The 21,504-nt window shown below is 40.0% G+C and overlaps 1 protein-coding gene across 3 annotated transcripts in view; it reads left to right on the forward strand.

Annotated features, from left to right (window-relative positions):
* trappc14 (trafficking protein particle complex 14) overlaps positions 1 to 20,738 on the forward strand; it is a 57,507-nt gene extending 36,769 nt beyond the window's left edge. The window contains exons 8-11 of one of the 3 annotated variants that reach the window (XM_038732369.1): positions 10,977 to 11,113; positions 11,896 to 12,086; positions 12,763 to 12,927; positions 14,616 to 14,846. In XM_038732369.1, the coding sequence (XP_038588297.1) occupies positions 10,977 to 11,113; positions 11,896 to 12,086; positions 12,763 to 12,927; positions 14,616 to 14,703 (581 nt within the window). In that variant the 3' untranslated portion in view covers positions 14,704 to 14,846. Of the gene's footprint in view, positions 1 to 10,976; positions 11,114 to 11,895; positions 12,087 to 12,762; positions 12,928 to 14,615; positions 14,847 to 20,098 lie in introns of those variants that run through there. The other 2 variants (XM_038732367.1, XM_038732368.1) reach the window with 2 other exon arrangements.
* Positions 20,739 to 21,504: the final 766 nt, after the last annotated feature.

A 21,504-nucleotide genomic window follows, 5' to 3' on the forward strand; every position in this document is an offset into this window, starting at 1 on the left:
ACGGAAAGTATTCAGACCCCTTTAAATTTTTCACTCTTTGTTTCATTGCAGCCATTTTCCAAAAATCAAAAAAGTTCATTTTATTTCTCAGTAATGTACACTCAGCACCCCATCTTGACAGAAAAAAACAGAAATGTAGAAATTTTTGCAAATTTATTAAAAAAGAAATACTGAAATATCACATGGTCATAAGTATTCAGACCCTTTGCTCAGTATTTAGTAGAAGCACCCTTTTGATCTAATACAGCCATGAGTCGTTTTGGGAAAGATGCAACAAGTTTTTCACATCTGGATTTGGGTATCCTCTGCCATTCCTCCTTGCAGATCCTCTCCAGTTCTGTCAGGTTGGATGGTAAACGTTGGTGGACAGCCATTTTCAGGTCTCTCCAGAGATGCTCAATTGGGTTTAAGTCAGGGCTCTGGCTGGGCCATTCAAGAACAGCCACGGAGTTGTTGTGAAGCCACTCCTTCGTTATTTTAGCGCTGTGCTTAGGGTCATTGTCTTGTTGGAAGGTAAACCTTCGGCCCAGTCTGAGGTCCAGAGCACTCTGGAAAAGGTTTTCGTCCAAGATATCCCTGTACTTGGCCGCATTCATCTTTCCCTCGATTGCAACCAGTCGTCCTGTCCCTGCAGCTGAAAAACACCCCCACAGCATGATGCTGCCACCACCATGCTTCACTGTTGAGACTGTATTGGACAGGTGATGAGCAGTGCCTGGTTTTCTCCACACATACCGCTTAGAATTAAGGCCAAAAAGTTCTATCTTGGTCTCATCAGACCAGAGGATCTTATTTATCACCATCTTGGAGTCCTTCAGGTGTTTTTAAGCAAACTCCATGCGGGCTTTCATGTGTCTTGCACTGAGGAGAGGCTTCCGTCGGGCCACTCTGCCATAAAGCCCCGACTGGTGGATTGCTGCAGTGATGGTTGACTTACTACAACTTTCTCCCATCTCCCGACTGCATCTCTGGAGCTCAGCCACAGTGACCTTTGGGTTCTTCTTTACCTCTCTCACCAAGGCTCTTCTCCCCCGATAGCTCAGTTTGGCCGGACGGCCAGCTCTAGGAAGGGTTCTGGTCGTCCCAAACGTCTTCCATTTGAGGATTATGGAGGCCACTGTGCTCTTAGGAACCTTAAGTGCAGCAGAAATTTTTTTGTAACCTTGGCCAGATCTGTGCCTTGCCACAATTCTGTCTCTGAGCTCTTCAGGCAGTTCCTTTGACCTCATGATTCTCATTTGCTCTGACATGCACTGTGAGCTGTAAGGTCTTATATAGACAGGTGTGTGGCTTTCCTAATCAAGTCCAGTCAGTTCATTTACACACAGCAGGACTCCAATGAAGGAGTAGAACCATCTCAAGGATGATCAGAAGAAATAGACAGCACCTGAGTTAAATATGAGTGTCACGGCAAAGGGTCTGAATACTTTTGACCATGTGATATTTCAGTTTTTCTTTTTTAATAAATTTGCAAAAATTTCTACATTTCTGTTTTTTTCTGTCAAGATGGGGTGCTGAGTGTACATTACTGAGACATAAAATGAACTTTTTTGATTTTTGGAAAATGGCTGCAATGAAACAAAGAGTGAAAAATTTAAAGGGGTCTGAATACTTTCCGTACCCACTGTATTTATTGTGCTTGACTGTTTCTTGTTTTCATTGTTCTCTTAGTTGTCTTACTATGTCAGCTGTTTATTGCTGCTATTCGGCTGGTTTTCTTTTACTATTATTATTATTTTTATTGTTTGTGTTTGTTTGTTGTTGTTTTTCTCCTCCCCAAGCCCCCCTCTCTGTTCTATTGCAGGTTTTGTTGCTTTCTGCAATTGGTGTTTCCCACTGCTTTTCCCTGTTGTCCCCACCTTCCATCCCCCTTCTCTTACAGGTGTTGTCCTTTCTCTGTGCTGTCTGTTTGTGCCCCCCCCTGTCCAGCCCGGTGACAAATCAATACATAATTAAATAAATAATAGAACAGACAAAGTAGTATATTAATACTCTCTAGTTGAAAAATAGCTCGTTTGTAGTCCTGCCTTTACTTCCCTTTCTTGTGACATCACAATGAAAATAATGGTCATAATGCTCGCTGAGCTACTACTCCGACACGCCCTAAAAACACCGGTGGACAAACAGTGAGCTGCAGCACACCTCTCGTCTCCTTCCAAACACTAGCTACCCTCCAAGCAGTCAATGGACATAAAGTTGTTACTGTGATGTAGAGACAGAGCTCAGTTAAAACTTTATGGATGAAAGATACTTTTATTACAGATTAATAACTCAGCACTCTGAAACTCTTGCTTCACTCCAAATTGCCAACCTGGTCGGGAACATATAGTCTACAGCTGAATCGAAGCGGTCTCTTCACTGACCCGCCTTTCTCTGCTTCTGATTGGCTAGTAGTCCTTAACTAGGAACTGCCCATTTGAAATTCCCAACAAAGTTCATTTAGAGACAAGATGTATCACTCCATAGCTAAAACGAAGCGTTCAACACAGGCTGAAAAAAGGAACTGCAGCAATGTGCAGTATGACAAAAATTATGGTGTTTTTTGAAAATTAAACCATGTAAACCTGTTTTGGTACAACCCCTAAATAGGATTTTGAACCTGAAAATGAGCATAATACCACGTCTTTAATTACCTCGTCCATGAGATAAGTGTATAACAAGAGCCAAAGCAGAGCATACACTGCGCCTGCTCCTGCTGCCACCCGCATAAAGCACACCTTGGGTGATACCTATGGATAGAGACTATTTGATAAACTTTTATTTTAACTTGGGGGTGATTTATGCTATGGCAAAGGCAGCGTTAAGGGGTTGTCATGATCGCCCATGAGGAGAGAAAAGAGAGCCATGATTTTAGCCATGTTGGCCCAGCTTGGATTTAAGGCTGCTCCTAAAGGTTTGTTTTGGACAAAATGGGACTCAGGTTGGCCAAGGAAGGGAAGTCCAAGACTGTTGTGCCCACATCTCTACCTGCTTATCAACATCCCAGATCAAGCAGTCCACAAGCGCACCACGTTCCAGCTGTCAGCGCAAGACTCCAGCGAGAAGAGAGAAGGCAGACTCTGTGTTTTTACATTGATGATGCATGGTGCTGAAACGCTGTCAAGATGGACACTGTTTGCCAGAGATGCACTGCAGATACTTGTTGCCTATTGTAGCATGACTACATTGTTTTAATAAATTTATGAGAATTAATACCCATGCGGCTGTGGCTCAGGTAGAGCGGGTTGGCCGTTAATCGGAAGGTCGGCGGCTCAATCCCGGCTCCCCCAGGCTGCATGTCAAAGTGTCCTTGGGCAAGATACTGAACCCCGAATTGCTCCTGGCGGCTGTTCCGCCGGTGTATGAATGGGTGTGAATGTTAGTTTCTGTTTGAGCACTTAGGCTCAGTGTGTGAATGTGTGTGACTGGTGAATGCAGATGTAGTGTAAAAGCGCTTTGAGTGGTTGAAAAGACTAGAATGGCGCTATACAAATACGGAGCATTTACATTTACTTAACAACTCCTGCCTTCTTCAGCAAAAATAATGTTTCATTATAAACTGTTGTTCTGTTTAACCAATAATCCTTGCTAAGTTAGTAGTGGCGGTTGGCTCTATTTGAGTAGTTACGTTACCTTGTTGTTGTTTAAAGAATCTAAATAAGTAAATTTTGCTGGGTTTTAATTTTCAGCAAGGTTAATGACAGAATTGTTCTCTGTTCTTTGTTCTTTGTGGCGATTTTAATATTCATGTTGATGACCCCAACAATGTTAATGCAACTGACTTTTTAAATATGGCCACTTCTTTTAACTTCAAACAACATGTCAAAGGGCAAACACATAACCGTGGTCATACACTGGACTTGGTTTTTACCCTGGGTATCAGCATTTCCTCTGTGGAATTAGTGGACATGACCATATCTGACCACAGATGTATTGTTTTTAGCTGCGATTCGCCTGTTACTCACGCCGCCTCACCAAGCTCCGTGTGTTGTCGCATCTTTAATGAACAAAGTGTTTCAAAGTTTTGCGCAGTCTTTCAGAGCCAAAGCCAACACCTGTCTGATTCCAACACCAACAATCTGGTTGATCACTTCAATCATATCTGCTTGTCGTCACTAAATATTACTGCTCCTCTAAAGGTTAGGCCTATGTCTAAAGCTAGTAAACAACCCTGGATAAATGACAGCATTCGCAGCCTAAAAAGGGAATGCAGGAAAGCAGAGCGCAGATGGAAAAAATCCAGTCTCCAAGTCCATTACCTCAGTCTGAAGGATTTATTAATTAACTACAATAAAATGGTTAAGGATGCGAGAACACACTATTTTTCTGAACTCATTACTACACATAAACACAATCCCAGGTTTCTGTTTAAGACTGTGGATCAGCTGGTAAACCCAACCCCTCCTTGTGCCTCAGCTGGAAGTAATGATGACTGTGAATTGTTTTTATCTTATTTTACCAATAAGGTGGTGTCAATCAGAGCCTCTATTACCCCCGTGGCCTCTTACTCAGAGGTTCCTCACCAGCAACAACAGAGTTTTAACCAGTTTTATCCCATCGACTTGTCTGAGCTTTTAAAAACAATATCACAAATGAGAGTGTCCTCCAGCCCACTTGATATAATACCTACAAAATTTTTACTAAAGTAATAGATTCTGTTGGGCCCCATTTGATCTCTGTTTTCAACAGCTCCCTATCTACTGGTTGTGTCCCTGATTATTTTAAAACGGCTTGCGTGAACCCACTTTTAAAGAAACCTGGTTTAGATCCCTCCCTCCCACAAAATTTTAGACCAATTTCAAAACTGCCTTTTACTGCAAAGATTCTAGAAAGAATTGTGTCCAAACAGCTGCTCACTGTGCTGGAAAATAACAAAATATTTGAAAAGTTTCAGTCTGGTTTTAGGAAGTACCACAGCACTGAGACTGCCCTGCTTAAAGTCACCAATGACCTTTTAATGTCTGCTGATGAAGGTATGTGCTCAGTCCTTGTACTCCTGGACCTTAGCGCTGCTTTTGACACCATTGATCACAACATCATGTTAGACAGACTGAGGCACTGGGTGGGGATCTCTGGTACTGCTCTAGAATGGTTTTCATCCTACCTGTCAAATAGGAAGTTTTGCGTGTCTGTAAACAACTATGTCTCTTCATTCTGTCCAGTTAAATATGGTGTGCCTCAGGGGTTGTCTTAGGACCCATTTTGTTTTCCTTGTATCTGCTTCCCCTTGGACATATTATCCATAAACATGGCATTTCTTTTCATATTTATGCTGATGACACACAAATATACTTGCCCGTCAGATCCACAGACCCTGGAATGCTGAGTTCACTTAACAACTGCCTTTGTGAAGTTAAAAAATGGATGTCAAATAATTTCCTCCAGCTGAACTCAGACAAAACAGAAATCCTGGTCATCGGGTCCCAGCAGATGGCAAATCAAATACTGCCATCTGCTGGTTCCCTAGTAAATCACATTAAGCCTGTGGCAAAGAACCTTGGTGTTTGGTTTGATAGTAATTTAAATTTCGAGCAGCACACCACAAAGCTTGTTCAATCATGTTTTTATCAACTTAGAAATATAGCTAAAATTCGATCTATGTTAACTTTTAAGGACACCGAGACCATTTTACACGCCTTCATCTCATCACGCCTGGATTATTGCAACAGCCTTTTCACCTGTTTAACCCAAAAATCTATTGATCGACTCCAGACTGTCCAGAACTCAGCTGCCAGGCTTTTAACCAGAACAAAGAAATATGACCACATTACTCCTATTTTAGCTTCATTACACTGGCTCCCAGTATGTTTTAGAATTGACTTTAAAATTCTATTGATCACTTTTAAAGCTCTTCATGGCCTCTCGCCTTGTTATATTTCTGACCTTTTAGTCCCATACGCACCAGCACGTACCTTGAGATCCTCGGGCAGAGGTCTGTTGTCTGTTCCAGAGTCTCGACTGAAAACTAAAGGGGACAGAGCGTTTGCTGTCAGGGCCCCGAGGCTCTGGAACAGCCTGCCCGAGGAAATCAGGTCGGCTGAGTCAGTGAACTCTTTTAAGTCCCTTCTTAAAACATACTTTTATAGGAGAGCTTTTCCCGATCTTATTTGACTTTTTTATCCCTTTTATTTTATTGTATTTTACTAATTTTATATTAAATTTTCATGCTCTTATCTTTTTTTTGTATTATTCTTTACACTTGTTAAAGCACTTTGTAACTTGTTTTTGAAAAGTGCTCTACAAATAAGGATTATTATTATTATTATTATTATAATGACATTCCTTCATTTTATGTGTAACCAATGCTTGTTCTCAGCACTTTCCTTTAGAAAGGATATGATAAAGAAATGTCATCCTACACTTTTCCAGCTTGAATTTAAGGTTAAAAATTACTAAATTCCCCAGCTCTTAAGAAGATTGTTTTAGGATCAATCAGAGCTATCCTCATGTAACCTGAGCTCCCCGAAGTGGACAAAATAAGTATTACATGCCATCGTCTGAAATGCCGTTAATGTATAAATGTCACTCGGTATTTATCATGTCCAATAATGCATTCTGGGAGCGCAGTGCTCTGGTGGGGTAGTAAGGTACTATGAGCTCTTTAAGATAAGATGGTGCCTGACCATTAAGAGCTTTGTAGGTAAGAAGAATGATTTCTGGATTTTACTGGAAGCCAATGCAGAGAAGCTAAGACAGGAGAAATATGATCTGTTTTCTTGGTTCCTGTCTGTTGGTTCTGGATCAGCTGAAGAGTCTTAACGGACTTTTTCGAGCAGCCTGATAATAAGGAATTGCAGTAATCCAGCCTAGAAGTAACAAATGTATGGACTAGTTTTTCTGCATCATTTTTAGACAGGATGTTCCTGATTTTCGCAATATTACGTAGGTGAAAAAAGGCGATCCTTGAAATTTGCTTAATGTGAGACTTAAACGACATGTCCTGATCAAAGATAACTCCAAGATTCCTCACAGTGGTGCTGGAGGCCAGGGCGATGCCATCCAGGGAAACTATATCTTGAAGACAATGCATCACGGAGGTGCTTGGGCCCCAGAACAATAACTTCAGTTTTATCTGAGTTTAACATTAGAAAATTACAGGTCATCCAGGTTTTAACATCCTGAAGGCACATTTGAAGTTTAGCTAAATGATGAGTTTCATCTGGCTTGATCGATAGATATAACTGAGTATCATCTGCATAACAATGAAAGCTTATGGAATATTTCCTGATAATATTGCCTAAAGGAAGCATATATAAGGATTGGTCCGAGGTCAGATCCTTATGGAACTCCATGACTAACTTTGGCGTGCATGGAGGACTCATCGTTAACATGTACAAACTGAAATCGATCTGATAAATAGGACTTAAACCAGCTTAGAGCGGTTCCTTTAATGCCAATGAAATGTTCCAGTCTCTGCAATAGGATCTGATGGTCAATGGTATCAAATGCAGCACTAAGATCTAATAAAACCAGTACAGAGACAAGTCCTTTGTCTGATGCAATAAGGAGGTCGTTAGTAATTTTCACCAGTGCTGTCTCTGTGCTTTGATGAGCTCTAAATCCTGACTGAAAATCCTCAAATAAACTATTGCTCTGTAGAAAGTCACACAGCTGTTTAGCAACTGATTTCTCCAGAACCTTAGAGAGAAATGGAAGGTTAGATATAGGTCTATAGTTGGCTAAAACATCCGGATCAAGTTTGGGCTTTTTCAGAAGAGGTTTAATTACAGCTACTTTAAAGTACTGTGGCCTGTTGATAAAGATAGATTGATCATATCTAGTATAGAATTTTGACTAAGGGCAAAACTTCTTTAAGCAACCTAGTCGGGGGTCTAAGAGGCAAATTGATGGTTTAGATGAAGAACAGCTTTGTCAGTCTTAAAACAGCCAAGTTTTAAGACTATCTTGCCAAATTAAATGAGAATTTTCCACTTTGGTGGAATGCCAATTCCTCTCAAGTTTCCGCGATATTTGCTTTAATTTGCGAGTTTCTGTATTATACCATGGAGCTAACCGTCTTTGTTTTATTATTTTCTTTTTTAGAGGGGCTACAGAGTCGAGTGTCATTCGCAGCGAGCCTGCAGCACTATCAACAAGATGATCGATTTGGGAGGGACTGAAATTAGCATAGGAGTCCTCCGTTACTTTGTGACTTGATAATGAATTTAGAGCTGATGGAATCGCATCCTTAAATTTAGCTACAGCACTATCAGACAGACATCTTGTATAGAAATTTTTGCCCAATGGGGTGTAGTTCAGCAATACAAACTCAAGTTATCAAACAGTGGTCAGACAAAGAGGGATTCTGTGGGAACACTATTAAATGTTCAATTTCAATACCATATACCAGAACAAGGTCAAGGGTGTGGTTAAAACAGTGAGTCTGTTCATGAACACAGAGAAGCCAATGGAATCAAAAGAGAGATAAACGCAGTACTGAAGCTGTCATTCTCAACGTTCACGTGAATATTAAAATTACATTTACGTGACGCTTTTATCCAAAGCGACTTATAATTTCTATACACGTCAGAGGTCACATGTCTCTGGAGCAACTAGGGTTTAAGTGTCTTGCTCAGGGTCACAGTGGGGAATTGAACCCAGGTCTCTAACACCAAAGACATGTGTCTTATCGATTGCGCCATCACCACCCTGCCATCAAAGTCCCCTACAATAATAACTTTGTCTGTTTTAAGGACTAAAGTTGACAAAAACTCTGTAAATTCAGATAAGAATACAGAGTACGGACCAGGTGCTCGGTACACTATAACGAAGAGAATTGGTTGCAGTGATTTCTAACTTGGGTGCGAAAGACCAAGAACAATGCTTTCAAATGAGTTATAGTTTGGTTTAGGTTTAGAGCTGATTAGTAGGCTAGAGTCGAAGATAGCTGCAACTCCACCTCCTCGGCCTGTGCCTCGAGGAATGTGAGTATTAATATGACTGGGAGGGGTGGATTCATTTAGGCTAACATATTCTCCATCACCCAGCCAGGTTTCAGTAAGACAAAATAAATCAATATCATAATCTGATATTAGTTCATTTACTAGTACACCTTTAGAAGAGAGAGATCTGATGTTTAAGAGTCCACATTTAACTCTCTTATTAGTTTGCACTATTGCTCTTGTGGTTTTAATTTTTGGTTTTTATGCACAGCTCTTCTTCTGTTTACCTTTGATTTAAATAATTTCGATGGTCGGGGGGGCAGACACCGTCACTATAGGATTTTCACTAAGTAACTCCTGAAATGGAGGAGCAGAGAAGTGTGTTAGACTGCGACTCTGGGTTGTCATGGATTTGGTCCACTAATAAACTTGGCCAGATTTCTATTTGGTCCACTAATAAACTTGGCCAGATTTCTAGAAATGAGAGCTGCTCCTTCCCAAGTGGGATGGATGCCGTCTCTCCGGATCAGACCAGGTCTTCCCCAGAAAGTCTGCCAATGATCTACAAAGCCCACATCGTTTGCTGGACACCACCTCGACAACCAGCGGTGGAATGACGACATGCGGCTATACATGTCATGTCATATGTTGATTTACTTGTCATACATGTAACTCAATCCAGTAAATGCACATCTGTGCCACTGGTGGCCGTGTTGGAAAGCAGCCTGTATCACCCTTTCAAAAGCCAGCAGAAATACTGTCCCTTTTCATTAAATGCATATTAAGGCCCATTTAGTATGCAGGACAGATGTAGGCTAGGCAATGTACATCTATTGATTCTGATATATTAACAGACTCCTCTCGTTGTGCATAGCATTTGATATCTCTAATCATCATTGGTTGCAATTTGTGTTATAGCGATGCCCAATGTTGAATTCATTAGATATAATGTCACCGGTGAAACTGATCTTGGCTTTCGCTCAGTAGGCTACCAGCCATCATTTATTCAGAAAACAATAACTGAAAATGAGCATGTAATTCAATACATTTCTTTATTTTTGGTGAAGTTTAAATAAATTACCAATATCTAATGATGAATGAATGAACCTCCGCTCTCTGTCCGTGGTGCTGAATTATATGCCAGAATATATACAATGAAAGGCGTTTTCACTGCTCTTTCTAAGTCGCACATTACATGCAAACATTAGTCACAGACAGAGAAGCTCACAAGTCTTTGAGCTAGAGTCCAAGTCAAGTCTCAAGTCACTTGTGGTTATAATGAATGCGGTATCACCGGCTGCGTTCAATCTTTCCATACCCATGGAGTGGTTTAAGCAGGTGGCAGCTGGAGCAGGCACTGTGCACTCTCTACTTTGGGAAGAAAAGCTGCTCCATTGTGCGGGCTCTATTCATATAAACTTATCTTGGGGCCACAAGTTAAGTAAAACGTGGGAATCTTGTAGCCATGTTTTAATTTGAATTTTTTTGTGCACACAAGATAAAAAACATCATTTTATGGGACTTATATTGTAGGGGTTATGTACCTTTAGGCCATCAAAAATGTGATTAATTTGGAAAAAGAATTAGAAACAAACAAAGAATTCCTTGCATTTCAATAGGGTCCTCAAATGTTTCATGCTTAGGCTGTAATAGTCCCTCTCAATGATCACTTATGGCCAACTAGAAGTGTGTGCTGTTGTCTGTATCTACAGAGACACTACCTTCTGTTTCTGGGTGTCAGCCTTTAAGTAGTGGATGTGCAGCCCCCAGTCAATAAGAGGATGAGAGGAAGGTATGAATATGGTTTGACAACTGTCAAACAGAAAACAGTCCATTTACCTCGGTATCTTGCCAAGGACATGTCAACATGCATACTGGAGGAGCCAGGGGATCGAACCTCTGACCTTCTGTTTAGAAGATTGGGGAAGCAACATTAAATTTTGTTTGCAAACCGCAACTGACAAATCCAACTCATTCTGCCTTCAAGCAAACCTCTATTGAGCGATCCAGTTTTCGATCCTAATCTACTTAAACATGTTTTCTCCTACATGTGCTTGTTATCTCCTCTGCCCCTGACAACTGGTCCCTACCTCCATTCATTCTTTTGTTCCTCAGCTCAAAGTGGAGATAAGCAGGACCCCAGAGGGGCAGTGGTGTGCCAGTCTTCCCTCAACCACCTGGGACAGTGTAGGAAGGGCTCCACCCTCTCATTCACTGTGGCCTTCCAGATCCTAAGGATTGGACTTTTTGAGGTACCAAAGAAAATTATTTGTCTGAGTGTGGGGATGTCACTGCTTGCCTGTATACTGACAGCACTACAAGTGTTCCTTTATTGAATGGCTGTAATGAATCCAAGCTGAGTTATTTCTTCTTTTGTGGTCCATCTCATATCACCTAAATCTATCTTTCTTTCTCTTTCCGTTTTTGCATAGCTGATAATCTAAAGTAAAATAATTAGCACTCACAACAACTTTGATGTTTTCAACAAATTGTAGACATAAATAAGGTTACCATTTCTTTTTTTACTAATATCCAGCTGTAGAATCAACTGATATGAACTGCAGAACAGTTGAAATTACAGTCCTTTGATCATTTTTAAGACTAAAAACAAATGAAAACTTTCAACTCTTCTGCAGTTTGCTTATCTTGTTGTGGTGGTTTGTTGTAATTAAATAATATGCTAAAATGTCTAAATATAAATGTTATTTTAACATTTCATACTTACCTAATTTATCAAAGGTAATATTTTCCTTCGCTGAAATGATTTTGGGAGGCAGATGACATTTGGTATAATAAATGTGGTACATACATATCTTGAATATGTTTTACACTGTTATAATGCATGTTTCCACAGATGCATTAAAAACAGTTATTAGTCCATTATTAGTTATTAGTCCATTACCCAGTTCACCACAAATTGGTTTCACGTGATTCAATGTTATGAAAAAATATTTTAGTCATAGATTTTGATGACAAAATGAACACTGCTACATTCAGTAATACTCATCTTTTCCATCTCTATCCTACACTGTAGTTGAGCCAGCATATGAAACTGAAGCTCCAGTTTATAGCCTCGGTGTCCACCCCTCCAGTGGATCCCCGATCGCCACTGAGGACCTCATCTATGTCATCCAGCCCTGCAGTCAGAAAGCTGCTGGATGTACACAGGCTAAACCGATCCCAGAGCTTCTCATATCCGCATCTATCCAGGTCTCACCAGGTCAGGTATGGAGGATTAGTGTGGAACAATGTTTCCAATATCTTTCTGTTAAAGCAACATTGTGTAAGATTTGATAACCCCCCCACGCCCCCTGCTTGGTCACTCTTCTTCACTTCTTAGCTTCCTCCGTCAACGTCCTCTTTGCCTCTGCCATTAACGTTGTTCATAGAGGCTGCTGATTAGGGGTGTGGAAAATAATTGATTTTTAGATGCATCGTGATGTGGACTTGGACGATTATGAATCGATTCACAAATGTCAATCAATTATCTAGAGGTTAATTGATAACATAATGTTGACAGAATGAAAAAGGTGGAGCGTGGAAATGCGGAAGTGCAGCAGCGGACTCTCTGTGGTGTCCACTAGGGGTGTGCATCCTCACTGGTCTCACAATTCGATTCGATTACGATTATCAGGTCAGCGATTCAATTCAATAACACGATGCATCACCTCAAGGGTGGGAATGCCCTTCCTCTTACCATTAGACAGGCTTCTAAGTGAGGCGGTACTTTCTGGCTGCAGTGAAGTTAACATCTGTCTGCCAGCCCTATTGATCAGCATCTCACCAATGGTTCCCCTTGCCTTAGCCCAAAAGCTGATGTACGTTTGGAAATGTATAACTCTTTGGACTTCTTCAAATGGTGTGTCAGATTGAACCATCTGTAATTCTCTGCTTGCTCCAGGTCAGGCAGTGTGGTGGAGTGTGGGGCCATCACCCCTCCTGTTGGATCTCCAACGGGCAGAGCCCTCTACCTGCCCCCTGACCCCAGCGTCATTTCAATGGACAAAATAGCCAAGAGAGAGTGTAAGGTGTTGGTGCTGGAACCAATCCAAGAGGCACACAGCAGGTAAGAAAACAGCTTTGATATGCTTACAGTGTATAATGACCTCGCATTTATGAAATGGCCTATTTTAATTCACTTTAATTTCTATCTAAATGTACAATTACAGTGGTCTGCAGTGGTAATTCTTTATGTTTAGTAAGTTCAGGATCAGAATACATGTTTCTGGCACCAGTTTAAATGTTTAGTCAGAGTATGGAGGAATGCAGGTAAAAGTGGTTAAAACTGTGGGAAACCTGACGTAAAACCATGTTATGTAAGGATAGGTATTATGCAGATGAGTAGCCAAAAACTGCACTCAAGTAAAAGTACTGGTACTTTTACTGCAAAAACAAGTACTCGTGTAGAAGTAAAAGTTGTCATCAAAATAACTACTCGAGTAAGAGTACATAAGTACTACTTTACTGATTTCACAACCGGAGCCCCCCCTTTACCACCTCTTCCAGCGCATCAAATATCAACGCTTTGAGAAAGCCTGACAAAGCGTCGGTTTGAGAAAGCCTGACAAAGCGTCGGTTTGAGAAAGCCTGACAAAGCGTCGGTTTGAGAAAGCCTGACAAAGCGTCGGTTTGAGAAAGCCTGACAAAGCGTCGGTTTGAGAAAGCCTGACAAAGCGTCGGTTTGAGAAAGCCTGACAAAGCGTCGGTTTGAGAAAGCCTGACAAAGCGTCGGTTTGAGAAAGCCTGACAAAGCGTTAGTATGGATGCCCTGGGGTGGGACCGGGTTGTCTGCACCATGCACAAAATGTGTTATCAAAATAGTGATCTGCTAGCAACATTTAAATGCCACTTCAGCCATTGTTCTGCTCTGAACAGTCATGTTAATGCGTGATAACAAAGCACAAGCAGACTTGGGACTAGCTTCCAACCCACCCACCTCAAAGATCATGAATGCATAAAATAATAAATAAATAGAAGTTACATGATGAATGTATCCAAATGTAACGGAGAAAAAGTAATGATTTTTCTCTAAAAATCTATTCAAGTAAGAGTAAATGTATGATGCATTAAAAGTTGGGGAGACCGGGGGCAATTGTAACATATTTTACATTTTCCTTAATAACTCACAAACTACTTGAGATACTACACTAGTCATCTTTTGATACAAGATATACTGTATATGTGCACTAATTAATAATACAATTGATATATTTTCACGTATAAGAACAAGAGTAAAATATTTAATTAAATGCAAGAAGTTGCAGTGTGTGGGGGCAATTGTAACACTGAAATATAAGTCATATTAACCCACCACATCTCAAATAAAAGCCCAGGCTACCTCAAAGTAATTACTTTACAGCTAATAGAGTTACATAAGAGTTTTTAAATGGTTCCAATTATTTTAGATGTCAGGCATCCTCTGCTAAGTTATCTGTTCTAACTTCATAAAATTGCTTTTACAAGTGAACTAGTCATTCTCTTTGGTTTTGCTGGGTCTTATACTATCCACTACTTTAAGTCCACCATACAGACAAACAAATACAGACAATGAAAGGAACTTTACTTTTGCAGACTTAGGCCTATATAATATTCACACTTTCTGTTAAACACATATAACACACACTATTTTATACAAACAATGTTGGCCTATGTTAATTGGTGATTTGTTTTTACTAGAACAAATCCATTTCTTTTAACACACACTTTTATAATATGGTTTTACATTTATATTTAGTGAAATATGTTTATTTTCAGAATAGACAGACAAGCTGCTTACATTGGGCCATGTGGCTTGATAACCTCTAACGTGTTATCTGGGTGCTGCGGTAAGCTCGCATGCTGACACACTTTGGCATCCAACTCCAGACAACAACTTTTCTTTTGAGGTAACTACGGTAACATTAACGGCCTGTTTCTGTCACTCGTTCGTGAGAAGGCAATTAAGTTAGCCACACCTAAATTTGGAGTGCACACATACTAAAGCCTTTATGGTAAATCCACTGAAACTAGGTTAGCAGGTTAGCGACTTTATCCTTCCTGTTATTTTCTCACTTTACAAAGACATGTGTTGCTGTATGAGAGTCTGACCTGAAGAGAGGCTGTGAAGTCTTCATTTTACATAATTTATCTATTTATTTTGACTTTATTTTGACTTGATGAATTTAGTGTGAGGATAAACATGACAACGTCTAGTTTTCAAAATAAAGTGTATACGGTATGGAAATAAGATTAATTGGATATGTTCACAGAAAGTATGGAACAAATATACATGTGTCCATTAAAAGTAAAAAAAACAACAACAATAAAATGTTAGGGAAATTACTATTATATAATTATTAATTCTATTTTCTATTCTTTGATTTAGGGTTGCTGGAAAAACATTAGATAAATTGGTTGACTTTTGTTGCTGTTTCATCACATCACATTTATAGCTATACCATGGGTTTATGATTAAATAGTTTACCAGAGCACAACATGGTTTACAAGAGTGCAAAGTTCTTCATAGATTCCTTCCTAAATTAATGCATTTAACTTTAAAATGTACAATATTTTCTTTCGGGGGTGGGGGGTCGTTCTTCTCCAAAATAATGGTAGGGGGAAAGATTAGAGATTGGTAAAGATTTATATGAACACTGAGCCATTATGCCCTGGATGTAATGCACATGTTCTGGACAAGTACTTTTAAAGGTTTTAGTGAGATGTTTGAAATCCAGTTTGATCCTGACCCAGTCTGTGCATATTTGGTTTAACATCACGGAATGCTCTTTTACCAATTTTGTGTATTAGCTGTCACTACACACATGTGATCCTTAAAACGGAACGCTCCCCCGTCCTTTTTTTTCATTGGGTCAGAGATGTTGTTTTCTAAATCTAGAAATAAATAAATACACACTCAGAGTCCTCTCAAACCTTTGTGAAGATAGGAAGACCCTTTCTGGATTTTTTTGACTCTACAGGAACCCAGGGTGGTGGAACCCATAGAAGTCTTATTACAGTAGTAAACACCCAGGTGTGTTCACTACCATACAGCTGTGCAACACAGCAGGCTTCTGTCAAATCTGTGATGTTGTGGCTTGTGGGATAAAATATATCTGCCTACACTAACATTGTCAGTATGGCTTAAATAATTCAGTTTAAACAGGAAATAGTGTGCTATAAAAATCATGAGGCTTCGTGGCACAAAATATATCAAAAAGTCAAAAGAAAAATTCTTCAGTTTAACACTGAGGCACTCAGAGACTTGTTTAAAAAAAAGGTAAAATTTTGAGCAGACAAGCAGTCAAGAATAATACCATAATACTATCAAACCATAATTTCCAACACTATAGGGGGCACATGGTTAACCAACAGTTAGTTTGTTCTTTAATTATCAAAATATTTATGGATTAAGTTTCTGGCCATAAAACAATTCAGACTTTCAAAATCAATTAATCAACTAACCATTTCGGGTCTACTGTTTTAAATTATGCATTTCAATTCAATTCAATTCAATTTTATTTATATAGCGCCAAATCACAACAACAGTTATCTCACAGCGCTTTTCATAAAAGAGCAGGTCTAGACCGTACTCTATGATGTTATTTACAGAAGCCCAACAGTTCCCACCAAGAGCAGCACTAGGCGACAGAGGCAAGGAAAAACTTCCTTTTAAGAGGCAGAAACCTCGAGCAGAACCATGGCTTAGGGTGGGCGGCCATCTGCCTCGACCGGTTGGGGTGAAGGAGAGAGAGAGGGCGAGAGAGAGAGAGAGGGGAACAGAGAGCAAGAGAGAGTGATGGAAGGAGAGAGAGAGGGGAGGGAGGCAGCCTACACAATATACACACAGAGGTACAGACAGTAAAGGAGATGTTGCTATAGACTAAATGAAAAATGGTATAAATATTTATAGTAGTATTAATGATAAAAATTGTAATGTTAATGATTATAATAACAATAATAACAATAGGACTAGTAACAATAGTTGTTGTAGCAGAGGGTGTCGAGCAGGAACACGGGGGCAGCAGGTGACCCGCAACCACAGATCCAGACTCCACAGCTCCAGAGCCAGAAAACCTGCAGGAAGTGATAGGAGGAGAGAGGAGAGGGACGAGAAAGTACAAGACTACCAGAAAGGGGAGAAGTTGTGTTAGTAACATGCATTAATGGGATGAGGTTGCATACAGAGGGAGAGAAAGTAGAGGAGAGAGGAGCTCAGTGCATCATGGGCAATCCCCTGGCAGTCTAGACCTATAACAGCTGAGCCAGCCCTAACTATAAGCTTTATCAAAGAGGAAAGTCTTAAGCCTACTCTTAAATGTGGAGATGGTGTCTGCCTCCTGAACCCAAACTGGAACCTGGGTCCACAGGTTTTAACATCCTGAAGGCACATTTGAAGTTTAGCTAACTGATGAGTTTCATCTGGCTTGATCGATAGATATAACTGAGTATCATCTGCATAACAATGAAAGCTTATGGAATATTTCCTGATAATATTGCCTAAGGGGAGCATATATAAAGTGAAGAGGATTGGTCTGAGGACAGATCCTTGATTGTTAACATGTACAAACTGAAATCGATCTGATAAATAGGACTTAAACCAGCTTAGAGCGGTCGCTTTAATGCCAATGAAATGTTCCAGTCTCTGCAATAGGATCTGATGGTCAATGGTATCAAATGCAGCACTAAGATCTAATAAAACCAGTACAGAGACAAGTCCTTTGTCTGATGCAATTATGAGGTCGTTAGTAATTTTTACCAGTGCTGTCTCTGTGCTATGATGAGCTCTAAATCCTGACTGAAAATCCTCAAATAAACTATTGCTCTGTAGAAAGTCACACAGCTGTTTAGCAACTGCTTTCTCCAGAACCTTAGAGAGAAATGGAAGGTTAGATATAGGTCTATAGTTGGCTAAAACATCCGGATTAAGTTTGGGCTTTTTCAGAAGAGGTTTAATTACAGCTACTTTAAAGTACTGTGGTACATAGCCTGTTGATAAAGATAGATTGATCATATCTAGTATAGAAGTGCTGACTAAGGGTAAAACTTCTTTAAGCAGCCTAGTCGGGATGGGGTCTAAGAGGCAGGTTGATGGTTTAGATGAAGAAATTATTGAAGTTAGTTGGTAAAGATTGAGGGAGGCAAAACAGTCTAAACATGTATCTGGTTTTACAGCTGTTTCTAAGGTTCCTGAGTTTAGAAAAGTCGGTGCCAGTTGAGGGCAGGTCTTGGTGAATTTTGTTTCTAATAGTTAGAATTTTATCATTAAAGAAGCTCATGAAGTTGTAACTACTGAGAGCTATGGGAGTACTTTGCTCAATAGAGCTGTGACTCTCTGTCAGCCTGGCTACAGTGCTGAAAAGAAACCTGAGGTTGTTCCTATTTTCCTTTATTAATGACGAGTAGTACACTGCTCTGGCATTACGGAGGACGAAGTTTTAAGACTATCTTGCCAGATTAAACGAGAATTTTCCACTTTGGTGGAACGCCAATTCCTCTCAAGTTTCCGCGATATTTGCTTTAATTTGCGAGTTTCAGTATTATACCATGGAACTAACCGTCTTTGTTTTAGTATTTTCTTTTTTAGAGGGGGCTACAGAGTCGAGTGTCATTCGCAGCGAGCCTGCAGCACTATCAACAAGATGATCGATTTGGGAGGGACTGAAATTAGCATAGGAGTCCTCCGTTACTTTGTGACTAGATAATGTATTTAGAGCTGATGGAATCGCATCCTTAAATTTAGCTATGGCACTATCAGACAGACATCTTGTATAGAAATTTTTGCCCAATGGCATGTAGTTCAGCAATACAAACTCAAGTTATCAAACAGTGGTCAGATAAAGAGGGATTCTGTGGGAACACTATTAAATGTTCAATTAAAATACCATATACCAAAACAAGGTCAAGGGTGTGATTAAAACAGTGAGTCGACTCTGAGAGAAGCCAATGGAATCTAACAGAGAGATAAATGCAATACTGAAGCTGTCATTCGTCCACATGAATATTAAAATCCCCTACAATAATAACTTTGTCTGTTTTTAAGGACTAAAGTTGACAAAAACTCTGCAAATTAATTTGTCTAGGATTGCATTTGAGAACTGTTTATCAAGGACTGTATTGAGAACGGTATGTAAACTAAGCTTTCCTATTGCCTCTTGTATTTAAAAATTTCCAAAGATAATCAGCCCTGGTTTGCAGGTTGGTATGAGTCAGATTTGCATGACAGCCAACAAACGGTTCCCCCTTGTGGAGAATATTCATAGTGCTGAATGTGAATCTGAACTGTGTGTGAAATGTGATTCGTTTAGTCCTTTGTTTAAAAGCCAACCAAGACACATCTGGCCTCTGTTTCCCTTCAAAGACAGATAAGAAAAGTGCACTTACCATGTTTGGGCTTATGTCGCTATATTTTAGCAACACTCATTGATTTTGACTCTTGGACAGCAAACTGTGTTTCATGCCTATAACTGAAAGTGGTGGAGTATGGAATAAATATAGTCCCAGATGTATTGTAGCTGTGTGAAAAAGTTTTGTACTCGTGAAAATGTTTTGTGAAAATCCAAAGTTTACAGGTACAGTTCACTGGTTTGACCGTGAGTAAAAGTTACTTCACGGGGCACTTCCTGTCGGCAAGAAAGGCCTGCCTTCCTGGATCTGTGATTGGATGGTGAACTGAGATTCCTGATTGGATAGTCAAATGACATGTTAACCCGAGCACTCCCATTGGCTATCCAGTAGAACATGTCAAATGTGGGACAAAAGTATTTGTAAATGTAGATTTGTTTTGTAACTGTAGAATCGATCCGTACCTGTAAACTTTGGATTTTTCTGATATTCAGATACACATTCAAACATTTTCCACACAGGTACAAAGCATTTTCACGAGTACAAAACTTTCCCACACAGCTACAAAACATTTTCACGAGTACAAAACTTTTTCACACAGCTACAAAACATTTTCACGAGTACAAAACTTTCCCACACAGCTACAAAACATTTTCACGAGTACAAAACTTTCCCACACAGCTACAAAACATTTTCACAAGTACAAAACTTTTTCACACAGCTACAAAACTTTTTCACACAGCTACAAAACATTTTCACAAGTTCAAAACATTTTCACGAGTACAAAACTTTTTCACACAGCTACAATACATTTGGGACTATATTTATTCCATATCAGAGCAACAACCATTTGTACACAAAAAAAGAACTAGTACTACAACATGTTAATCAAATCTTTGCCCTGTTTCTCCTGTCAGATAACCTGGAGTGAAAGGATCTACTGGAGACATATAGAGAAACAATGTGCTGCAGTCAACAGGACGAGGAACAGAGAAGAATGGAAACAAAAATGATTGGCTAGAGAGGAGGAGTTGTGCTGATGAGGAGAGAGGAAGGGATAGAATGATGCTGCATAGTAGAGATGATAAAAGAAAAGAAAAGCCCTTGTGGAGTCACAAAAGTTCTTAATTTCACTGGTTTTCATTTCTGAAGAGATACCCCTCCTTCAAATCAACATCATCCATCTCATCCCATTAATTCCATTTTTTTTCACATTTCCTTCAAGCCTTCATTTAATTTTACTCAATGGTTATTTTTATTGCTTTCTTATTACTTCCACCTTCTACACTATTTGGACCCTTTCTGTTTCAACGAGACCTGTGCCTTAAATTTATATTTGTTGAGGTCTTATAAGGTCTTAAAAGCATAAAATTTGACTTTAGTTTTCTCAAGTGTTAAAGATTAAAGCCATGGTTCAGGATGGGCGGCCAGAATGCCTCGACTGGTTGGGGGTGGGTGAGAGAGAGAGAGAGCGAGAGAAAGTGAACCATAAAGAGGGAGGGAGGAATTTGGTAACATGCATTAATGGGATGAGGTTGCATACAGAGGGAGAGAAAGTAGAGGAGAGAGGAGCTCAGTGCATCATGAAATCCCCCGGCAGTCTAGGCCTATAGCAGCATAACTAAGGGATGGTTCAGGACTCACCTGAGCCAGCCCTAACTATAAGCTTTATCAAAGAGGAAAGTCTTAAGCCTACTCTTAAATGTGGAGATGGTGTCTGCCTCCTGAACCCAAACTGGAACCTGGTTCCACAGGAGAGGAGCTTGATAGCTGAACCCTCTGGCTCCTAGTCTACTTTTGGAGACTCTAGGAACCACAAGTAACCCTGCATTCTGGGAGCGCAGTGCTCTGGTGGGGTAGTAAGGTACTATGAGCTCTTTAAGATAAGATGGTGCCTGACCATTAAGAGCTTTGTATGTGAGAAGAATGATTTTAAATTCTATTCTGGATTTTACTGGAAGCCAATGCAGAGAAGCTAAAACAGGAGAAATGTGATCTCTTTTCCTGGTTCCTGTCAGAACACGTGCTGCAGCATTCTGAATCAGCTGAAGAGTCTTGATGGACTTTTCAGACTGATTGAATTGCAGTAATCCAGCCTAAAAGTAACAAATGCATGGACTAGTTTTTCTGCATCATTTTTAGACAGGATGTTCCTGATTTTTGCAATATTACGTAGGTGAAAAAAGGCGGTCCTTGAAATTTGCTTAATGTGAGACTTACATGACATGTCCTGATCAAAGATAACTCCAAGATTCCTCACAGTGGTGCTGGAGGCCAGGGCGATGCCATCCAGAGTAACTATATCTTTAGATAATGCGTCACG

Source organism: Micropterus salmoides, unplaced genomic scaffold (genome assembly GCF_014851395.1).
Source record: "Micropterus salmoides isolate LMB-PRFRI ecotype aquatic unplaced genomic scaffold, ASM1485139v1 Ms_hic_scaffold_2, whole genome shotgun sequence".
Taxonomy (NCBI): Eukaryota; Metazoa; Chordata; class Actinopteri; order Centrarchiformes; family Centrarchidae; genus Micropterus; species Micropterus salmoides.